General features: G+C 40.4%; 2 protein-coding genes across 10 annotated transcripts in view; one reads left to right on the top strand and one right to left on the bottom strand.

The window, feature by feature from the left end:
• sync (syncoilin, intermediate filament protein) overlaps positions 1 to 6036 on the top strand; it is a 72515-nt gene extending 66479 nt beyond the window's left edge. For both annotated transcript variants that reach the window (XM_043719669.2, XM_087976652.1), the window contains exon 4: positions 5911 to 6036. In XM_043719669.2, coding sequence (XP_043575604.1) covers positions 5911 to 5995 — 85 coding nt within the window. In that variant the 3' untranslated portion in view covers positions 5996 to 6036. The remainder of the gene's footprint in view (positions 1 to 5910) is intronic.
• LOC122564570 (histone-binding protein RBBP4) overlaps positions 1 to 20160 on the bottom strand; it is an 86020-nt gene that overhangs the window by 19326 nt on the left and 46534 nt on the right. For 4 of the 8 annotated variants that reach the window (XM_087976648.1, XM_087976647.1, XM_087976649.1 and 1 more), the window contains 2 exons: positions 19940 to 20050; positions 16632 to 16683 (listed from right to left, as the gene is read on the bottom strand). In XM_087976648.1, the coding sequence (XP_087832774.1) occupies positions 16632 to 16683; positions 19940 to 20050 (163 nt within the window). Of the gene's footprint in view, positions 1 to 6392; positions 8664 to 11382; positions 11451 to 14882; positions 16684 to 19939; positions 20051 to 20160 lie in introns of those variants that run through there. The other 4 variants (XM_043719667.2, XM_087976651.1, XM_043719661.2 and 1 more) reach the window with 3 other exon arrangements.

Below are 20160 nucleotides of genomic sequence, written 5' to 3'. Positions count from 1 at the left end.
TTGTGCCAACATGTACCACCACCTCTGGCTCTTCACCCTAGCACCAGGAAAGCAATAGACCATCCTTAAATCCCGTCTGCTGCCACAAAAACCCCGGTCCGTTCCTCTCACGATGGAGTCCCCTATTACCACGGCTCTGTGCGATGCCCGACTCTTCCGCTCTGCCTCTGCGGCAACTTTTGATTGACAAACGTGACCGCCTTGCGAACTGGTAGTGTCATCAGTCTCTGCTTCCAAAAGCTTCAACTTGTTCCTGACAGGTACTTCTCCTGGGGTCTTTTGCACCTGTCTCCTCTCTGCCTTCCTCATCATTTGCTCTCTTCTGGCAATTGCTTCCTCTAACCTATCTTTTATCTTCCCTTCTATACTAGTCTGATAAAACTCCCAAATAAGATTTACAAAACCATGCTTATCTCAAAACTGGGCAGCTTTCATGCTTCTATTCAGATCTTCCTTTATCTTCTTCTTAGGAATTTCTACGTCACAGGTTACTGATCGAAAAGGTACTTTTAAGAGAGCTATTTTCAAGTCTTCCAAATCATATTTTCAAGCAATCTGATTACATGCTGGGCTTGGCAGTTCTCCTCTCAACTGCTCAATTTTCCCTGGTCTTATACCCCCAAAACATCAGATTGTGTCATTGGCTTTTAGGATTGTCAATATACTCAATTTAAATCGGATTGGAATTTGATATTTTTCAGGGTATAATTTAAACTGATAGGCTGAATTCGAATTTATGTTTTTGTCTCATAGCAACTCAGCGAGTGTTGTTCTGAATCACATGTTACTTTGTAAATTCTCTAGCACTCAGTGTACTTGCCAAGTCCTTCACTCTCTTAAAGGTACACCCACATCTTTGTAACATATTACAGAGGAGGAAGTGTTGGATGTCTTAATCCGCATAAAGGTGGATAAATCCACAGGACCTGATCAGGTGTACCCTAGAACTCTGTGGGAAGCAATTGCTGGGCCCCTTGCTATTTGTATTGTTGATAGTCACAGGTGACGTGCTGGAAGATGGGAGGTTACCACTATTTAAGAAAGCTGGTAAGTCCTGGGGGGTTGGGGAGGCAGGACAGGCTGCCCTAGAGATGGTCGGAAGGTGTGTCAGGATGAACTGAGAATTGGAAGGGACATGGGGTGGACCGAGAGCAGAAAGGTGCATGGGGCGTGCTACCTTAGAGTGGCCGGAAGGTGAGAGGGAGAGGGAGAGGGAGGGGGGGGGGGGGGTGGCTTGCTAGGTTCTTGGGGTCAGTATCATATATACTTTTTTATGCAATTGCACTGTCTTATGAAAAATTGTCATTGTTACTATTTTGCAATGATTGAAACTGAGATTTGAGGTTTGTCCTCATTTCCCTGAAAACGGTAGGGTTTAGGGCCTGGCTTTGCCATTCCTCTCCCTTGTAAAATTGCTGTTTCTTTGTATACAGCTGTTAATGTTAATTGTTTTGTAAACTATATAATATTTTATTAAACAATACAAACAGAAAAAAAATAGGAGATTCAGAATCTCCTCAGTTTAGGGGACTGAAAAAAAAGGTGGTAAGGACAAGCCAGGGAACTATAGACCAGTGAGCCTGATGTCGGTGGTGGGCAAGTTGTTGGAGGGAGCCCGAAGGGACAGGATTTACACGGATTTGGAAAGGTAAGGACTGATGAGGGATCATCAACGTGGCTTTGTGCATGGGAAATCCTGTCTCACGAACTTGATTGAGTTTTTTGAAGAAGTATCAAAGAGGATTGATGAAGGCAGAGCGGTGGACGTGATCTATATGGACTTCAGTAAGGCATTTGACAAGGTTCCCCATGGGAGACTGGTTAGCAAGGTCAGATCTCATGGAATACAGGGAGAACCTGTCATTTAGATATAGAACTGGCTCATAGAAAACAGACTGAAGGCCTGTAACCAGTGGAGTGTGCCCCAAGGATCAGTCTGGGTCCACTACTTTTCATCATTTATATAAATAGTTTGGATGTGAACATAGGTGGTATACTAAATAAGTTTGCAGATGACACCAAAGCTGGAGGTGTAGTGGACAGTGAAGGTTACCTCAGATGGGCCAGTGGGTTGTGAAGTAGGAGATGGAGTTTAATTTAGATAAACGCGAGATGCTGCATTTTGGAAAGCAAATCAGAGCAGGACTCATACACTTAATGGTAAGGTCCTAGGGAGTGTTGCTAAACTAAGGCACCTTGGAGTGAAGGTTCATAGCTCCTTGAAAGTAGAGTTGTAGGTAGATAAGATGGTGGAGGCATTTGGTATGCTTTCCTTTATTGGTCAGAGCATTGAGTATAGGAGTTGGGAGGTCATATTCCAGCTGTTAGGCCACTGCTGGAATATTGCGTGCAATTCGGATCTCCTTCCTATTGGAACGATGTTGTAAAACTTGAAAGAGTTCGGAAAAGATTTAAAGAATGTTGCCAATACCTCTCAATACCTATAGGGAGAGGTTGAATAGGCTGGTTCTGTTTTCCCTGGAGTGTCATAGGCAGAGGGGTTTCCTTAGAGGTTTATAAAATCATAAAGGGCACAGATAGGATCAATAGACAAAGTCTTTTCCCTGTGGTGGGGGAATCCAGAACTAGAGGGCATGGTTTAGGGTGAGAGGGGAAAAGATATAAAAGAGACCTAAGGGGCAACTTTTTCACACAGAAGGTGGTACATGTATGGAATAAGCTGCCAGAGGAAGTGGTGGAGGCTGGTACAATTGCAACATTTAAAAGTCATAATTTGGAGGTGTGGTGTTGAACTGGGGTGTACAAAGTTAAAAATCACACAACACTGGGTTATAGTCCAACAGGTTTATCTGGAAGCACTAGGTTTTTGAGCGCTGCTCCTTCATCAGGTCATCAGACACAACCACCTGATGAAGGCGCAGCAGTCCGAAAGCTAGTGCTTCCAAATAAATCTGTTGGACTATAGCCTGGTGTTGTGTGATTTTTAACATTTAAAAGGCATCTGGATGCATATATGAATAGGACTGGTTTACAGGGATATGGGTCAGGTGCTGGCAGGTCGGACTAGACTAGGTTTGGATATCTAGTCAGCATGGACGAGTTGGACTGAAGGGTCTGTTTCCATTCTATACATCTCTATGACTATAAATGTGATGCTATTGCCATCATAGAAATACGGTTAAAGTACTAGCAAGATAACATTCTGGGGTACAGGAACTTCAGACAGGACGGGCCAGGTGCAAAAGAGGAGGTGGTGTTGCATTATTAATTAAGAAGTCAGTTACTGCAGTGAAGAGGGATAATATTTTGAAAGAGTCATCCAATGAGGCTTTTGGCTAGGATTTGGGCAATCATATTGTTAGGAACATATTATAGGTCCCCAGTCAGCAAGTAGAAAGTGGGGAGTGCAGATGCTGGAGATGAGAGTCGAGAGTGTGGTGCTGGAAAAGCACAGGTCATTCCTGATGAAGGGCTTATGCCCGAAACATCGACTCCCCTGCTCCTTGGATGCTGCGCTTTTCCAGCACCACAGTCTTGAACCCAAACAGTCAGCAGGCAATTAGTGAATTGACAACATATCTGTTCCTCAAAGTGCGTAAAAACAAAAATAGGGTGATTATATTGGGTAATTTCATAAAGAGTTTAGAGGGAGCAAATATTTTGTAATGTACATAGGGAAGCTTTCTTTGTCAATATGTAGATGGTCCTACAAAGGACAGCGTAGTGCTGAACTGAATTCTGGGGGATGAAGCTTAAGTTTGAGGTGACAGTAGAGGAACATTTTAGTGCTAGTGATCACACCATCATACATTTTAAGTTTGTTATGGAAGTGGAAAAAGATGATTTGCAAGAAAGGGCTTTGGATTGGGGAAGGCAGATTTTATTAAAATAAGGTAGGATGTGGCCAAACTAGACTGGGAACAGCTATTTGTGGTTAAATTATAGCAGAATATTGAGGGGCATTCAAAAATGCACTTGGAGGAATACATGCCCATGTTCCCTTTAGGTTCAAATGTGGGAGCAACAAGCCCACAGAACTCTAGATGTTTAGGAATATTCATGGCTAGGTAAAAAGGAAAAGAGAGAGAGTAGGTACAAAGGAAGCAAAACAATTAAGGCACTAAAGGAGTATACAAAGTGCAAGGGAGTTCAAGATAGCAATTTAGAGTAGAGGGACGTAAGAAAACACCAATGGGAAAGATACAGGAGAATCCCAAGAAATTCTAAAAGTATATTGAGGGGAAGACAGTAACCTGGGAAATAGAAGGGCCTGTTGTGACCAAGGGAGCAAATTGTGTTTGAAGCCAAAAGACATTGGCAGAATGCTAAATGAGTAGTTCACATCTGTCGTGGATGAAAGCACAGAATTCAAGAAGATGGACTGTGAAGTTCTTGAGCAATTGGTTTAAGCTGGAATCCAGGATAACTTGACAAGTCATATCCAAAATTGGATAAGTGGTAGGAGACAGAGGGTTTTGGTAAAAAGCACTAAAATATCTTTGGTGATACAGACTTGATGGGTTCATGGGCTCTATGAACCTATGATTAGTAACACAAAATGTGAGCTCTAATGGAGGAAGTCTTGTTAATGATATTCCCTTCTAACTAACTCAAAAAGCCCCAGAAGCAGGAAACTCCAGAGTCAAACAATATTTCTTCTGGTTTTCAACCATATGGGAAGGGTGTGTTGGAAGTCTGGTCAGATGACTGAGAAAGAGCTCTTTCTCAGTCTCAAGGCTCCAGCCATGTTAAAAGTTGCAAAATAAAAACTGAAACAGAACTTGTTTCTTCTGCTCTCATCCCTTTACTCTCCATGCGCCATCCATGCCAATTATGCCCCTATATCCATGCATCATGCTTCCTACCATGTCACTCTACCAGTCTCCCATAGCCCCTCATTCCCATATACTCGTGACAGAGGGGAGGCAATGGCTTAGTGGTATTAGCACTGCTATTAATTACCTAGTGGAGTTAATCTGGAGATCCAGGTAATGTTCTGGGGACCTGGGTTTGAATCACATCATGACAGATGGTGGAATTTGAATTTAATAAAAATCTGGAATGATGACCATGAATCCACTGTCGATTGTCTGAAAAACTGATTTGCTAATGTCATTTAGGGAAGGAAACTGCCATCCTTATCCAGTCTGACCTACATGTGGCTCCAGACCCACAGCAGTGTGGGGGGAGAGGGGGTTGACCTTTAACTGCCCTCTGGGTAATTAGGGATAGGCAATAAATGCCTTTATTGAGTGAATGAATTTTTAAAAATCATCCATTACCCATTTACAGCTGCTGTGCCAACTTGGTGCCAACTCATACATTTCCAACCATACCCTTTGCCACTATCTCCATGTTAACTCACTTGTTACAGCATGGGCTGTAATCAAAAGGCACCCTAACAGGAAATAAAGTTAGCAGTCTATTGATAATGACAATATTGAAAAGTGCACTCTTGATACAAACAAATGTATAGAAATATGTTTAACTCATTCTTAATGGAAACAAACATTTCAGTTTAGTGCTTAATTGCTGTCAAAAAAATTCTGTTCAATAATTAGTTGGAGCCATTTATCAAATGTCATTGACTCTTTCAGGGTGTGGTGTGGTGCGGTGCTGGAAAAGCACAGCAGGTCAGGCAGCATCTGAGGACAGGAGAATCAATGTTTCAGGCATAAGCCCTTCAGGAATGAGGGATAAGTGGGAGGTGGATGGGACTGGGGAGAGGTAGCTGGGAAAGCGATAAGTGGATGAAGGTGAGGGAGAAGGTGATAGTATCATTTAAGATGCTTGATCCTTTCAGTCCACAGTCAAATATACAGAAAAATAAAGACGTGGCTTTTACAAATGCAGTTTGCCTTGAGAAGGGGAAAAAAAATGATTCATTGAAGATAATTCAATTCTACTTTCTATATGAAAAGCTTCTTGACAATGTGTTTTCCTTTGCAGGGAATGTTTAACAGAATTTGGAACTTTTACAGAATCTTCAAACAAGTTGGATTTGAAGAATTCAAAATTTCAAGAAAATCCTTAATACTAGTCACATGCATTTTTCCAAATAAATTGGTCAAGGTACTTGTGTAGACTTTATGTTCAAGAGCATCTCTTACTTATATGCAAATGAGTTCTTATAACATCTTTAAAGTGATACAACATCCCTCATGATCTCATTAAATGGGAGAACAGACTTCAGGTTGAATGGCCTATTCCCAGCCTATTTTCCTTGCACTTCACAACTTTTTAAAACAAAGTGAGACTCAAGGGCGATTGACAACAGGCAATAAATGCTGGCCAGCAGTGACACCAACATCTCAAGAGAATTTTTTTTAAAAACTCAGCCAGAAAAGGTAATGCAAGGTCACCTGATTAAAAGCCTACCATAAAAGGGATGTGAATGTATAGTACAATCAATTTTCAATTCTTAAGCAGGAGACAGTAAGGCATTGTTTATTCCTTTTCCTTTGTAGAATTAAGTTTTATTGTCACATATATTCAAGTGAAGTAAAGGAATACAGTGAAAAGTGTACAACGTCACCAGCTTAGGTACAAAAACCCGAATTTTAAGAAAACAGCCATTTTAGCTACAAAAACCAAAACAATCATCTAAGATACAAAAAACAGAATTAAAATAAAACAAAATCTGAAAAACAAAATAAAAATGAGCAAAGAAGAAAGGGTGAAGCATCTGAATCTAAGTCTTATTGCTATAGCTGGGCTTCCCTCCCCAAAACCTCAAGTCTCAGTGTCACTGCGGGCTCTTGGAAGTCACTGCTGCCGTGGGTCCTGAGAAGTCACTCCTTATTTTGCATCCCCACCTTCTGCCAACTCCTAATTCTTCAGAGTAGGCTTTCATGATATAATAAGGTATTGCAACATAGCAGAAACTGTTAACTTATAACAATATGGTTTGAGAAATAAAAGTGAATTACATAGTGAAATATGTATTAGGGTCACTTATAGGACTGCCCCTCACTGAAGTAGTTGTATGGATACTCTCCAAATGCTGCCATTTTCCCAAAAAACAAAGAACATTACAGCACAGGAACAGGCCCTTCGGCCATGCAAGCCTGCGCCAATCATACCTTCTATCCAAATCTGCCGCCTACTTTCTAAGGATCTGTAACTCTTTGCTCCCTGCCTATTCACGTATCTATCTAGACACAGCTTAAAAAACGCTATAATTCCTGTCCCTACCACCTCCGCTGGTAACGCATTCCAGGCACCCACCACCCTCTGCGTGAAGAACTTTCCAAGTATATCTCCCCTAAACTTTTCCCCTCTCACTTTGAACTTGTGACCACTAGTAATTGAGTCCTCCACTCTGGGAAAAGAAGTTTCTTGCTATCCACCCTGTCTAAACCTCTCATGATTTGGTAGGCTTCAATCAGATCCCCCTCAACCTCCTTCTTTCCAATTAAGATAATCCTAATCTACTCAACTTCTCCTCATTAGCACCCTCCATACCAGCCAACATCCTGGTGAATCTCTTCTGTACTCTCTCCAAAGAATCTACATACTTTTGCTAACGTGGCAACCAGAACTGTACGCAGTATTCCAAATGTGGCTGGTCTTTGTTCTTTGAACCAAAGTCTTATACAACTATAACATGACCCGCCAACTCTTGTACTCAATACTCCATCCGATGAAGGAAAGCATGCCGTATGCCTTCTTGACCATTTTATTGATCTGCGTTGCCACCTTCAGGGAAAAATGGACCTGAACACCCAGTTCTCTCAGCACATCAATTTTCCCCAGAATTTTTCCATTTACTGTACAGTTTGCTCTGGAATTGCATCTTCCAAAATGCATCACCTCACATTTATCTGGATTGAACAGCATTTGCCATTTCTCTACCCAATACTCCAAACTATCTATATTCTGCTGTATTCTCTCACAGTCCCCTTCACTATCTGCTACTCCACCAATCTTCGTGTCATCTGCAAATTTGCTAATGAGGCAACCTACACCTTCCTCCAAATCATTTATGTATATCACAAACAACAATGGACCCAACACGGATTCCTGTGGGACACCATTGGTCACAGGTCTCCATTTTGAGAAGCTCCATTCCACTACTATTCTGTCTCCTGTTGCCCAAACAGTTCTCCATCCATTTAGCTAGAACACCCTGGACCCCATGCGACTTCACCTTCTTCAACAGCCTTTCATGGGGAACCTTATCAAATGCTTAACTAAGTCCATGTATATGACATCTACATCCCTTCCCTCATCAATCAACTTTGTCACCTCTGAAGAATTCTATTAGATTTGTAAGACATGACCTTCCCTGCACAAAACCATGTTATCACCGATAAGCCCATTTTCTTCCAAATGGGTATATACCCTATCTCTGTATCTTCTCCAGTAACTTCCCTACCACTAACGTCAAGCTCACAGGTCTGAAATTACAAATTATCCCTGCTACCCTTCTTACTAGCATACAATCAAAGATGGCTTTATTAACAAAACAATTAAATTATGGAGGGATTTCTCTGTTACCGATCACACACACAAGCTCCCAGGATATTAAAGACAATAGGATAGCCGGTAGGTGAGAAACTACACATTTTGGTAAATCTATAGGTATTTAAAAATCAGTTGACATGAATTATAACTTCATGGAGATCAGTACATAATAACAGCTTCTTTGGTGAACTGGGCTTTGTCATCTTTAGTTGTGCAGGCCTCTTCCCATCCAGTAACTTGAAATCAAAGATAAAGAGTCCAAGTAAGAATACCAAATCAGTCTGGAGTCTTGCTTTTCGTCAGGAGTCAAACAGCAAGCAACCTAGAATCTCAGGTTTGTATATTACAACTTAAACTCCAATGTCAGTCATGTGACAAAGACAAGGCTTTCAGGGGCTGAGGACCCACCTTGAGCAAAGTAGAAAGTCATGAAGCAACACTTTACCTGTCCAGATTTCCATTGCAGGTGAAGAGCTACTGCCAATTACTAGCACCTCATTCAATATAATGGGTTCTGAAGCTTTCCTTATCTAGAGTGAACCAAGACCTTTGTGTCAGCTTTAGCTACACAATGTAGGGAGCTCAGAAGCTTCTGGAAATTTGATCATATAGTTGCCTCAGCTGTTTAAGAAATCCAGCAAAGATTGTCAATTTTTAACATATATGGAATGCTTTGCCCCAGAAGGCAGTGGAGACCAAGACTTTGGATACTTTCAAGAAAGAGATGGATAGAGCTCTTAAAGATAGTGGAATCAAGGGTTATGGGGATAAGGCAGGAAAGGATACTGATTTGGATGATCAGCCATGATCATAATGAATGCTGGTGCTGGCTCAAAGAACTGAATGGCCTACCCCTGCACCTATTGTCTATAACATAAACAGAAATATAGAACAATTTTCTTTGGGATTTCTCTTCATGTCCTCAGTCCATTATACAGGCCACAAGTTAAAGAATTGATACAGGAAAAACGAGAGAGTTGGAGATGTATAGGCTTTTGCTAACTTGTTTTCTTTCAGATTGAAATAAAAATTATTTTTAAAGCATCTATTTGCAGTAGAGCTGACTATGAAAAGGGTTTAGGTATTTCTGACTAACCAGCAAAATCACCCCTTCGGTATATGACATCTACATCCCTTCCCTCATCAATCAACTTTGTCACCTCTGAAGAATTCTATTAGATTTGTAAGACATGACCTTCCCTGCACAAAACCATGTTATCACCGATAAGCCTTGTAAGTTTGTAAAGGATTAAGCTGAGCAGTGGATTAATTTTATCGGGATCATTCACCAATTGCAGGTGGTCATGGTGATAACTTTATTTCAAAAAGTGGACTAAATTACAATGAGTTCAATATAGCCTGAAGTGTACAATGGGTTCACTGCTTCATGTTGCAAATTGTTTAGGACATAGTGAAGTTATTTTAGATTAGATTCCCTACAGTGTGGATACAGATCCTTTGCCCCAACATATCCCACACTGACCCTTCGAAGACTAACCGCCCCAGACCTATTTCCCTCTGACTCATGCACCTAACACTATGGGCAATTTAGCATGGCCAATTCACCTGACCTGCACATCTTTGGACTGTGGGAGGAAACCGGATCACCCAGAGGAAACCCACGCAGACAAGGGGAGAATGTGCAAACTCCACACAAGTAGTCGCCTGAGGCTAGAATCAAACCTGGGTCCCTGGCACTGTGAGGCAGCAGTGCTACCCACTGAGCCACCATGCCACCCTCAAGGGACAGTGCATGAAAGTATTTAAGTGTCTTAAGTTATATTTGCCCACGTTCACATTCTTTTCTTCCTGATCATGGAAAATATATGTATGCTGCTCATGGATCAACAACGTAGTTTCACGTTCATATATAACTGATTACATTCAGGATGTTTTTGCTCACTTTTGCTGTTTGTCATATTTATCCTGGTAAGCATTTGTTTTGCGTTTGCTTTTTGATAATCATTTATATTGGTTATTTTATCTTGCAGTGTAAGATTACAGTTTTTGTTGTTGTATGGTTAAGTCCCTTAAATGAAATAATTACTGAATGTGTAGATCAAACACCGAAACAGTTGATTAAAATGTAGTGTCATTATAAGAACGAGCCTTGCTTCATGTCTTTGTTTGTTTTGGTATGAAGCTTGAGAGACATTACAATACAAAATCACAGTGTGCAACACAATACTTGGAAAAATTGGTCTTCTACAATAATAGAATGATTAAAAACAGAGGCCATTTGGCAAATCAAATCTGTGTTGGTCCTCAATAAGAGCAAATCAGCTTGTCCCAACCTTTTCCTTGTAGCTGTAACTTTTTTCCCTTCTTTGGATAGTTCTCAATTCTGGCTGCCAGAGAAAGAGGTGGAGGCTGGTACAATCACACATTTAAAAGGTAATGAGATGAATATATGAAAAGGAAGGACTTAAGAGGCAAATGGAACTGGATTAATTTAGGATATCGGGTAAGGACGGACAAGTTGGACCGAAGGGTCTGTTTCCATGTTGTACATCTCAATTACTCTATTACTTTGATTATAGAAGTTTAAGGATGAATCAAATGGAGGTGTTTGAGATGATTAAAGTTGACAATGTCAATAAAATAAATTAATAGTCCCTGGCAAACAGAGTTCAGGATACAGTGGTATAACTTTAAATAGCTGAAAATGTGTTGCTGGAAAAGTGCAGCAAGTCAGGCAGCATCCAAGGAACAGGAGAATCGACGTTTCGGGCATAAGCCCTTCTTCAGGAATTCCTGAAGAAGGGCTTATGCCCGAAACATCGATTCTCCTGTTCCTTGGATGCTGCCTGACCTGCTGCGCTTTTCCAGCAACACATTTTCAGCTCTGATCTCCAGCATCTGCAGCCCTCACTTTCTCCTATAACCTTAAATAGTTAGGTACTGCATGAGAAATGTTTGAAAACGCTGATGACAAATGAAAAATCAGGTACTCACTCCCAAAAGCGGTTCTGGTCAAGTTAATTGAAAATGCCCAGTCTGAAATTGATGCATCTTTGGTAGGCCTAATGAGGTAGTAGATGGAATTAATATATAGATTAGTTTAGAATCAGGCAGATTTTTAAAATATTTTTATCAGCACGAACTACAAGAGGAAAATGTGATTTGCTTCTAACCCATGCAAATTCCCTTCTGAAGATATTAACATTTCAATTGATTTAATTTGGTTTAGCTATAATCAACATTAAATATCCTACACAACCATTTAGTCCAGATATTGAAATAAGCTTTTGTACCAGATCAATGCTCAATTTCATCTGATACATAACGTAACAAAACATACATCAACTAAAGCAACTAAGCAATTGTTCAAAGCTGAAACCTGCATCTAAACACCAAACAGCCCAGCACACTGGGACTTTAATGCGCTAACCCAATCTCCAATATACAGTTGAGATCAATAATGTATGCCAAATTTGCATACATCTCATTTGCACCATTGGGTGCTCCTACGCTACAACAGGGAAAGTCCGGCAGTATTGCTGCATCATTACGAGATGTACTGCTTGATTAATTGCGTCTCATGTGGATAGGTGCTAGATTTCTGATTGGATTGAGTGTTGATTGATACTTTGATATTAGATAGCCTGTTCAAGCTTGAGGGGACCCATTTTGGTAAGGTTCAAAAATGATGCCAAGCATCAATATCCCTTTGGGATCAGGTAAGGAGAAAACAATCCAACGTTTTGACATGCTTTAAAGAATGATCTCATTCAAGAATACAAAATTCTGCAAGGAAAAACACAGGAAGGATGCTTCCCCTGGGTGGGTAGGTGCGTGTTGAGTGGTGGGGAAGAGACCCAGAAGAAGGGGAAGACCATTTTAGGCCTGAGATCAGGAGGGATTTGCTCCTTTATAGGCTGTGGACATCTTTTGTAGAGGCTCAATTGATACTTTAAATGGAGATTAAATGCCCGCATCTTAAAACTTGAAGGGTACTGGCATCATGCAAGGGAAACAGCATTAAGTACATTCAGGTATGATCTCATCAAATGGCAGAGCAGACTTTTGGATTTTCTTTATATAGTGAATGAGTATGAACTACAACAGCCTAATGTGATTTGCTTCTAATCAATGCAAATTGAGCCAAATAACCTTTTGTGCAGTTATAACTGACAAAACTCTGACATTCTCTGGATCCATGCAAACTACCTGCTAAGCTTCCAAAAGAGATGGCTGCAGGTAATGGATTTGTTTAGTGAAACAAAAAGATATTGCTCAAGAAACTCAGCAGGTCTGGCAGCATCTGTGGACAGAAAGCAGAGTTAATAGCAACACGATAGCTCAGTGGTTAGCCCGGCTGCATCTCAGCACCAAGAACCTGGGTTCAATTCCACCCTTGGATGACTGTGTAAACTCCATACAAACATTCTCTCTATGCCTGGGTAGGTTTCCTCTGGGTGCTCGTATCCTACTACAGTCTATAGATGCACAGGTTTTGTGGATTGGCCATGCTAAATTGCCCAGTGTGCAGGCTAGGTGGATAAGCCATGGAAAATGCAGGGTTATAGGGATAAGGGGGGGGATTCTAGATGGGATGCTCTTCTGAGGGGTCGGTGTGGACTCAATGGGCAAAATGGCCTGCTCCCACATTGTAGAACTCTAAGATTCTTAACATTTCAAGTCCAGTGAACCTTCTTCAGAACACAGTATTGAGAGTGCATTTTGCTGTAAGGATCAAATAGGGAAAAAGTAGACAGCAATCTGTATTTTTAATTACCAAATTCATTTGTGGTAGGTTAAGTTTTCCAAAGGATCCCAGGATTGAAAAGAGAAGCCCCAACTGATCAGTTAACCTTCCACTGTGTTAAGTTCTGGAATGTATTATTAGGAATGTGTTGACAAGACAGAATGAAGTTTATGAAAAGAAAATACTATCCGACAATATTAGTTTTTGTGGACGTAACTAGTGGGATACAAAAACAGGAATTACTCCTTATATTTAGATTTCCAGATGATATTTAATACGAAGTACCACATTAAAACATTACATGAGGCAAATAGCTCATGGGGCTGGGTTAATATGAATGTACTAAAGATTGGTTAATGGTTAATAAATTGAGAAGTCCAAGTTGGAAGCATTTAAATGGAATGTTGCAAGCATCAGTTCTATGACCTCAGCTATTTAAAATCTATATTAATCACTTAATATGAAAGGACCAGAGTAATCTAACTTTGTTAAATGAATTAATTGAGGAGAAAGTGAGGTCTGCAGATGCTGGAGATCAGAGCTGGAAATGTGTTGCTGGAAAAGCGCAGGTCAGGCAGCATCCAGGGAACAGGAGAATCGACATTTCGGGCATAAGCCCTTCTTCAGGAATGAGGATAGTTTGTCCAGCAGGCTAAGATAAAAGGTAGGGAGGAGGGACTTGGGGGAGGGGTGTCGGAAATGTGATAGGTGGAAAGAGGTCAAGGTGAAGGTGATAGGTCAGACTGGGGTGGGGGCGGAGAGGTCGGGAAGAAGATTGCAGGTTAGGAAGGCGGTGCTGAATTTGATGGATATCCATCGAATTCAGCACCGCCTTCCTAACCTGCAATCTTCTTCCCGATCTCTCCGCCCCCACCCCAGTCTGACCTATCACCTTCACCTTGACCTCTTTCCACCTATCACATTTCCGACGCCCCTCCCCCAAGTCCCTCCTCCCTATCTTTTATCTTAGCCTGCTGGACAAACTTTCCTCATTCCTGAAGAAGGGCTTATGCCCGAAACGTCGATTCTCCTGTTCCCTGGATGCTGCCTGACCTGCTGCGCTTTTCCAGCAACACATTTCCAGTAAATGAATTAATGCCATGTGGGTACATGTTGAGGGGACACAAAGGCTGCAAGAAAACATTGATTGGTTACTGAGTGAGCAATAAGATGGCAGCTGGAATATAATATGGGGAGCATGAAGTTATTTACTCTGGTAGGAAAAACAGTAAAATGTTGAAAAATAAATGTTGGTGTTTTGGGAGATTTGAGCATCCTTGTACAAGAAACAAAGATAACATTTAGGAATACAAGAATTCAGATTTATAATCGCACAGAGCTTTGCTGAGAACCACACTGGAGTACTACACAGAATCTCAGATTCCTTATTCAAGAATGGAATACTTGCCTTGGAGGAAGCGCTACAAAGTCTCAAAATAGTGACTGCTGTAATCAAGGACTGTCCCTTTGAGGAGATCCTTCAGAGTGAGCTTAACGTTTGAGGTTTAGATGAATGAGAGTGATTGCATTGAAATAAAACTCGAGTGGACTTTGCATGGAAGATGTTGAGAAGTTGCTTCCACTAACTGGACAGTCTACAACTAGGGGGCATAGTCTCAGGGTAACAGACCCAATTATTAAAAACTGAGTAAAGAGGATTTTTTTTTAAACTAGAGTTGCGCACCTCTTGTATTCTGGCAGACTGCAGTAATTTATGAACCAGAGAAAGGCAATTTAACAAAAGACAGGTAAAGAAATTCACATTTAATATTGTGTAGAAAAACATCCATTTTATTGGGAGCAATACACTTGTTTAGCAAGACCCTCTCATAGAGAATATTCAATTGGTTTAACTGACTCGTATCTCAAAAAGAAACAATAAACACAACACACTGCAGCATCCAGATAGTCGGGGCAAGCTTTAAATATGCAAGGTACGCGATAGGATATCAAACTGCTTATGTTCTATTAGCAAAATAGAAATGCAGGCATAAAATCAGAAAATGCTGAAAACATCCAAGTCAGGCAACATCTGTGCAATGAAAAACATAGGGCTGATAGCGTGGAGTGAGCTGACTACTGCCACTCCCCATCCTCCAAAAAAAAGGAAAGGTCGGTAGTGAGCCAATGAGCCAGAAAGAAGCCTGCCTTAGCAGCCAGAGCATGCTGCAGGCTCACTCTGCGGTCTGATTGCGGGACATGTGCCCCTCAATGAAAAGGACACCCTACTTTCAGGAGCTGCAGCAGTACCATGAACTCATTGGGGAGACTACTAGCTGGCCCATGAGGAACTCAACATGGATCCTGGAAGTCCAGGGAAGTAACATTGCACAATCTCCAGAGGGGATGCTCCGACAATTTTGGAATCTGCTTTAAAAGACTGTCCACATTTTGCCAATTGCCCATATCAACTACATTCTGCAATATATTACAGGTCATTCTGCTATAATGCATGTTTCATTAACAGAAATTTGCTGTAGCGTGATTGACAAATTGGGCACTGTTTCTACAGCGCAAACTTTAAAACTTGTGTTGGCTGTAACGCTGTTTCACCAACACATTAAGCACTATTTCTAAAACACAATTGTTCTATATGGGGTTGCACAAGAACTCATCGTGTTATAGAAGAACTTTGTTCTTCCAGCTTCCTGTTTGCCTACGTTGGATTCCAGTATCTGCAGTTTTATGTCTCTAGCATTAGTTGGTCACTTGAGTTTTTAAACCAACATGCAGAACGCTGGAGAAACTCAACAGGTCTGGCAGCATCTGTGGAGACAGAAACCAAGTTAACATTTTTGAGTCCACGATGACTCTGCAAGACTTTCCTGAACGGTCATCCTGGACTCAAAAACATCAACTCTGTTGGTTTCCCCACAAATGTTACCAGACCGACCGTGTTTCTCCAGCATTTTTTGTGTTTGTTTCAGATTTCAGGTGTCCACGATATTTTGCTTTAAAGCTTTTACCAAGCTTGAATGACTCAATTATTACATATGATGGTTAGGCTGCTAATTTTGACGCACATTGAGGGCAAGAGTTTGGTGCTGCGTGGAATATTGTGGGCTCACCATGCCCACCTATCAAAAACACACCCAGCGGAGGGGCACAGCCAGCTCATTGTTAACTTAAGCCCTGTGAAAACTGATCAGAACCATTGTAAAGAAAGGTGACAGACACACCAGAAATGTTAATTGTTTTTCTCTCCACAGGTGCTACATTTTCAGCACTGTTCTTATTTCAGATTTCCAGCATCCAGAATATTTTGCTTTTGAAGGAATGCAGACATATCAGTACAATACTCTGACTGGCACATATGGGGAACAGGCAATCATAAAAACTTTTACGTCCTTTCTGGAGGACACACATTTTATCCAAACTCTCTCAGTAGGAGGTGGTGGTTTTACACCAACCAGCTCTCCCAAAACAGCATTAGCAGAATTTCATGTTTGTGTAGAAAAAGAATGATTGAAAACTAGAATCAACTATGAGCCTTGACCTTCCGGATCAGGAGCTCCCTCAGGATCTTCATCATTGTAAATATTTTCAGCCTGAAAAAAAAATCAAGGTAATTAAAAATTAAAGCAGTAGTAAAATTTATAGAATAGCTGTTCGTTGAAGTTACAGTCTTGTTAAAAATATTGTTAGAATAGCAAACATTTTAGACCACTCCATTTCTACTCTGCATCAAGAACTGAAGTATTAGAAAAATAGTAATTGGATCCTTCAACAACAGTTCCTCCAGTGTTATAAAAGCCACATTTGATTCCTGGTGCGTGCTGACAAATCACACCCAGGATTACAGTTAAACGGTGCTGTAAACAATGTCTTCCAGTGAAGAACTCAGTTGGAGGTTAAAAAAAAACAAGATTGCGAACACATTTTTCCATTTTTTAAAATGGAAATTAAAAAACAAATAAACAAAACAAAATTTTTTTAAAATGCGAACTTCCCAATGTTATATTTCAGCTATCATTTGTTCAGAAACTGTACAACTCAGACCATAAGAACATAAATGCAGAACAGAGAAAGATTAAACTTAAGTTTTTGTTACCTAAGCAGCAAAAAGTACAATCAGACTTGAACTTTGACCATTTCCTATTATAGAGTCATAGAGTCCTACAGCATAGAGACAGGCCCTTTGGCCCAAGCCGATCAAAATGCCTGTCCACACTAACCCCATTTCCCTGCACTTAGCCTATGTCCTTCTCATCCCTTTCTATGTAATTGTCCAAATTATGTATTAAAATTCTGCAAATAACTATTTCAAATGTATGTTTCATCCGGTTATCAATTCAGGGGCTGAAAGCCTGAATATATGCCAGGTTATAATTTTAAAATATCTTAATTACAACCAAATGAAATTTAAGAACATTTGCTGTATATGTAATGACACTGAGGTCAAACACATACAAACTTTTAAGCTTATATAGCCAAAACACATTGCAATTGTGTGCATTCAAGTGTTGTGCCTACCGGTATTAAATTGAAGTATTGCACAACAACAAATATTTGTTGTAATAAAAATATGCTCAGGTGTCTCACAAGTGTTGCAAAATTCACTAAAATTAAGGACACCAAACCTGAGATGGCCAAAAGCCTTTAAGATATCTTAAAGGGAGGCAAAAGTAGTATAGGGTTTAGGGTAATACTAGGGAGAGATTTAAACATATGGAGAATTTCCAAATTAAAGGACATTGGCTCTCAGTCAAACAAAAGGAGGCCAGTGGGCAGAGTAACAAAGATTAAGATTGTTATGGTCTCAGCTGACAATGATATGAGACAAATCAGATCCTAGTATGAAAGCTGGGTCAACAGACAACAATTCTAATTTCACCATAGTGGTCAGTCATTGAACATATTCAGAAGAGATTACCAATATACTTGTAGCAAAACATCCAAATTTATGACACAGGAAGAGAAAACAAAATCTGTTACACTATAAAAGGACTATATGAAGTCTTCTAATTACAAACATCAGAAATAAAGATTCAATCCTTATATGCTCTGATAGTTCGCTTGTCTCTACTTAAACCTCCTTTGGCATGGTTGCAGATGTTTTTTTTTCACATTCACTCAGTGGCTATTTCAATGAGACAACATCTTTTTCACAGCTCACCTACTGGTCCAGTAACCTCATCTTCAACACACCTATGGTTCTTCTAAGGCACTCAGGACTTCTCCTTCTGTTCCGTTATGGAGACAGCTAACCCATCAGCACTTCTGCTGCTACAGACCTTTACTTTCCAAATTAACCAGCACATTGCCTGACTGCTTCTTGACATTTCTGTCTTTGAGATACTGGACATCAGTCACCATAGCCTCCCCTCAAACCCTTAGAGGAACAGCTAATAGAGGTGGAGTAGAAAAGACTAATTTAAAAATATAAGCAAACCTCCAAACATCCCCGCATAACTCAGAACAAATTTAAAATGAATCTAAAAGCCTTAAAACAATTCAGTTGGATCTGCTATAACCAGTGTTTCTTCAACACGAAGTGGCTTAAATCTCATTGAAGAATTTAGAGTGTTATTCGAAGACGACAAACTTTCATTACCTGTACTGGCTATAGATGATTCCACCCCATTAGTTTAAATGGAGGGGCTATTGCGTGCTTTTCTTATAACACGAGATCGCATGAGAACAGAACTATTGTTTTATCAGAACCAGGCATATAGTAATACAGATCAAACTTATGGCTATATATGATTCCTCCACTTTAGAGCGCAAGCAATAATTTTATGAACCTTAAATCACAAATTAACAAAGGAATTGGCAAGGAGTTCAGCAATAGATGAACTGAGATAGGGCAAAGTTATGGAGGTAGAAATAGATATTCTTAGGTGATGATTAATACAATGTTGAAAGCTCATCTTGGGGTCAAATATGACATCAAATGTACTAATAGCCAAGTTTAGTCTCAGTTGTCAGGAAAAGGGATGTAGTTGGTAGTTTGAGAACATAATTTCAGGAAGGGTTTTAAGGCGGTGGCTTAAACCATTGCAATATTTAACTAATGTAGTGTACAAAGTCCCATGCAAGGACTGCACAAAACACTATATAGGACAAACAGGAAGACAGCTAACGATCCGCATCCACGAACATCAACTAGCCACAAAACGCCACGACCAGCTATCCTTAGTAGCCACACACGCAGACAACAAGCAACATGAATTCGACTGGGACAACACTACCATTATAGGGCAAGCCAAACAAAGAACAGCCAGGGAATTCCTAGAAGCATGGCACTCATCCACAAACTCCATCAACAAACACATAGACCTGGACCCAATATACCGGCCACTACAGCGGACAGCTGAAACTGACAACCGGAAGCGGCAGGGACAGGCCACTATAAATGCCGGAGGAAACACCACAGAAGCACTTCACAGGAGGCTCCCAAGCACTGAGGATGTCACCTAGACAGGGGACGAAACGTTTGCAACAAAAATTTCCAGCTCGGCGAATAGAACCACAACAATATTTAACTAACAGGAAAATTTCTGCTCATCCAGCAAAACCCCCAGTATTAGCAGTCTAATATTTAGCAAAAATGGAGAGTCAGAGGTGATGTTGAAGTAGAGATAGGCGTCATCAACATACACATGCAACTCATGCCATGCATTTTGGATTATGCAAAGATCAATAATTTCACTGTATCTTGAATACATTAAATATAACCAGTAAAGTGTATTAGCTGAGCTGCCTAAACACTTATGCCAATAAACACAATCTACCACTCACATGGAAATGCTTTCAATTGTCAAAGAGAAAAATATAAATACATAGTAATGCATCAGGACTCACCATCTGCCAAACTTGCATGATATTGTCTTCAGATACAGAGCAAATTACCCATGGTTCATTTGGATTCCAAGAAAAGTCTGAGATCTTAGCTGTGTGACCACCATGAATAAACTGAAATACAAACAGGATTATAAATACATTAAAAGGAAAGAAGTTAACCAGGGAAAGAGTTGGGCCCATTATGGACCAAGAGGCCAATGTGAAAGAGAAACCACATGATA

This window comes from Chiloscyllium plagiosum, unplaced genomic scaffold, assembly GCF_037043375.1.
Source record: "Chiloscyllium plagiosum isolate Xiang-an unplaced genomic scaffold, Cpla_swu_hap1 HiC_scaffold_30, whole genome shotgun sequence".
NCBI lineage: Eukaryota > Metazoa > Chordata > Chondrichthyes > Orectolobiformes > Hemiscylliidae > Chiloscyllium > Chiloscyllium plagiosum.
The sequence above is the reverse complement of the archived record's forward strand: the minus strand, read 5'-3'. Positions and strand labels throughout refer to the sequence as shown.